General features: G+C 42.7%; 1 protein-coding gene across 1 annotated transcript in view; it reads right to left on the reverse strand.

Moving 5' to 3' along the window:
• Positions 1–1,144: 1,144 nt before the first annotated feature.
• LOC103521186 (acyl-CoA synthetase family member 2, mitochondrial-like) overlaps positions 1,145–3,463 on the reverse strand; it is a gene marked incomplete at its 3' end in the record, with an annotated part of 11,473 nt that continues 9,154 nt past the window's right edge. The window contains exons 4-5 of the mRNA XM_026831986.1: positions 1,766–1,883; positions 1,145–1,240 (exon numbers count right to left, since the gene is read on the reverse strand). Coding sequence (XP_026687787.1) covers positions 1,145–1,240; positions 1,766–1,883 — 214 coding nt within the window. The remainder of the gene's footprint in view (positions 1,241–1,765; positions 1,884–3,463) is intronic.

A 3,463-nucleotide genomic window follows, 5' to 3' on the forward strand; every position in this document is an offset into this window, starting at 1 on the left:
ACTCGAGTTAAATTTAACTCTCGGCCAATCAAATTGCTTCTAGGTATCTATCTATCTATCATCTTTTATATTCAAGTAAACCGGGATTAAAACAGAGGTCCAGAGGTTGGTTTCCCGAGAGGAAAACACACCTGTTGTGGTCTCTCTAGTATTGATTCTGAGGACCTGAATTTATTGCACCTATTTTCCTAAAGTCTTTATTCCCTCCGATATTTCACAGCAGAGGTGAACGAATGCCAATGCGGAGTTCAGTGTTCGTGTCCCTCATCTTGTTCCTGTCGTCAGAAGAAATCCCTCCTCCCCTCATCCCGAGTTCAAGCCCCTGTTTATCTTGAAAATAATGCGGCTGGGAAAATCGAACCCCAGTTCCATAGCTTGGCAGCCGAGGACAACGCCCAGGTGAGCCACAATGGGTTAAATACAGGACCCAACGGAATCTTGGATACGGAAAGTCGTGTGATGTTCAATTGTTCACACTTTTATTTAGGTACTTCTGGGTTTAAACTTGGTTGTAATTCAGACATCTCCACTAATACTTTGTACATTGCATATTGCATACTTGGTTAATGTTACGGCATTCATACAAATTCCAGTTATTTGAAGGTATCCATGTTCAGTTTATCGACGAAGCTAAGTTAAAAGCTCTCTGTAGCTGAATACCGATTTAGCTATTTCGTTAGGACAGCCACTCAAGCTCAGACCGTGGGCGGGAAAATCTCTTCACAAAGAGGTCTCAAGCTTTTTCCGCTGCTCGGTTTTGGACTGTCTGAGAAACTGCGGTCTGTCAGACATGTCACGCTCAGACCATCTGACAGATCGCGGTCATAAAAGACATTTGCGATATTCGCGAAATGGGAAGTAGGTAGATTTGTAGAAGCTTAACCCATCCTTTAGGGCTGTACAGTCCCTACACCTAACCCTCAGATTGGGCTTTTTACTTTTTGTGTATGTGGTTAAGCTGAAGTAGGTTTAAAGTTATCAGGTTATTTTAAAACAGAGGCTTACTTGTCTCTTATCCCCAACGGAGGAGTTGCAATTGGGAAAATATTATTAATAAAAGGTCAATTCCTACGAAGCGGGAGTCATGAATTATGACGTCATCGCCTACGGGAGCGTATGCCGTGACGTTGAATAAAAACCGTACCGTCTTATCGAATTCCAAACGTTTTCCGATGAAGTTGGAATTGTTGATGAGATTGTAGTGAGTGAGAAACGCGGCCTTTGGGTGACCAGTGGTACCCTGAAACAAATTGAATAGGGGAATAAAAAGTTGCGTGATGTTCACAGCAGCTTTGAATTTTATAACGCGAAGATTTTAGCCGTTGCGTCGGGCATACGGCGTTGATTATGTCTGTTTCTAGCGGATCTCCAAAGTTAATCAACGCCGCGCGTGGTTAGTGTTGGCACGGTTGACCATTTTGGCACTTCGCGATCTTTTTTTTTTAACCTGGCAGAGTTCCCATGGCCGCTACCGAGTTCCCCCGCTGAATAGTGAGGGATATCCTTTGAGTGAGGGAGACAGCGGCCATTCCGTCTCTCGTACATTCTATGAGACTTTTATGGCCGGGGCCACAAAGTGGGTTAAAACTTGGTTTAAAAAAATAACCAATGAGATTGCGTGATCCCAGCGTTAAACTTAAACCGAATTCAAACTAACTTTGTGAACCATTAGTTATTTCGGATTGAGTTTAGACCAGTGACCAATAAAATTGATGTTCTGGTTCAAATATCCCGGGAATCAAACCCGGGACCAGGGAGTACTTACCGAAGTGAACTGAATGTTAATGCCATCTCGACAGTTGAGAGACTTGGAGATCTGTTCTCGTCGTCTATGGTACTCTGGCCCAGCACCTTGCATGATGTCACTTAGCCGGAATGTGCCCCTGCAAGCAGACAATGAGTTGAAATTTGGGCCAACTACGAATTGGTTCCGACCTTTTGGCATAGGTGGATTGGTTCTCAACTAAAAAGGGTCGGAGAGAGAAGCAATCCATAAAATTTATTGACGGATTGCCCAAAGTTTGGGTTGCGAAAACGACACAGCATACTTCTCAGGCAATTTTTTTTTTAAAAAAGAGGTTTGGCAGGGGGAACTGTAACTGCTATGGTCTTATCGTCCCGAAATCGAAGAGAGAAGAAAGACAGGATAGGAGAAAGCCAGCCGTTCCGAAAAAAGTGTGGATTTTTTAGGAGCTGCTTCACAAAATATTAGCTTGGAGGGTAGCGCGTCAGCCTCGTTAGCGCTAGATCGCGGGTTCGATTCCCGTCCTCAGCAGTTACAGTTAGCTCTATCAGACCTATGTAAGTGTATGTTATTATGCGAAACAAAACTGGATCAATATGGCCGACAAAATGGCCGACTCTTTTTCATCTTCAACACCCTGGCTGCCAAGCTCGATCATGTTTACCCACAATGTCGGAGTAGGTACTTACCGAGGTGAACTGAATGTTAATGCCATCCCGACAGTTGAGGGACTTGGAGATCTGTTCTCGTCTTCTATGGTACTCTGGCCCAGCACCTTGCATGATGTCACTTAGCCGGAATGTGCCCCTGCAAGCAGACAATGAGTTGAAATTTGGGCCAGTTTCCACTCGCTTAAAATCCCTCACCTAGTTGTAAATATCTTAATATCCTTCCTTCATTCCTGTTGTATCCCTCACACAAATCGAAAGTCCCCGGAGAAAGGACAAAATCTCCGAAAGTGGAAACAGTACGTATAAGCGCGTCAAAACTTACTTGGTATTCGCGTCGTTCTCAAAAAACATGACTCCGATAATAAGAATACGATCAATTTACAGCAGACAAATAAAATATAACTAGGTATTAAAAATTACACGGAAAAATCACTGCTTCAGTGCGTAACACAAGAGGAAAGTATTTAAATATGTACAGAGAAATTGCCTGATCAAAAATAAACCAAAACTAAACCAACAAGCAAAACGGGTTCTGGTTTTGACAAGAAAACTGCCAGTCTAGTTAGCTTGGAGGGTAGTGCGTCTGCCTTGTAAGAACTAGATTGCGGGTTCGATTCCCGCCCGAGGTGCGCTTTATCCCAAACAGATAAGGGTCGTTCTCGGAACGGCTGGCTTTCTGTCCTTCTCTCTTCGATTTTGGTCTCCTCTGTTTTTTGTTTTGAGCAACTGATGGTAGAAAGATATGCGGAAAGAGTTAAATCCAAATTGCAAGTTTTAATTTTTTACACGTCTGAAATCAATGAAATGATGAAGGATTGTATCCTAAAGACCATGAAAGATATCATTGTAGGCTCCAGAACACATGTTCGATACCCAAATGTATAAAAAAAAATCTGGTGTGAACATCACACGACTTTCTATTACATTAAGTCGGACAGTTCTAAAAGTTTCACCATTCGATTCCGCGTGAAAAATCACATGAGATTGACTATTCACTTGCTTATTTGGTAACGGTTCACAAATAAAAGAGAAATTTGTCGACACAGGG

Source organism: Diaphorina citri, unplaced genomic scaffold, assembly GCF_000475195.1.
Source record: "Diaphorina citri unplaced genomic scaffold, Diaci psyllid genome assembly version 1.1 scaffold4698, whole genome shotgun sequence".
NCBI lineage: Eukaryota > Metazoa > Arthropoda > Insecta > Hemiptera > Psyllidae > Diaphorina > Diaphorina citri.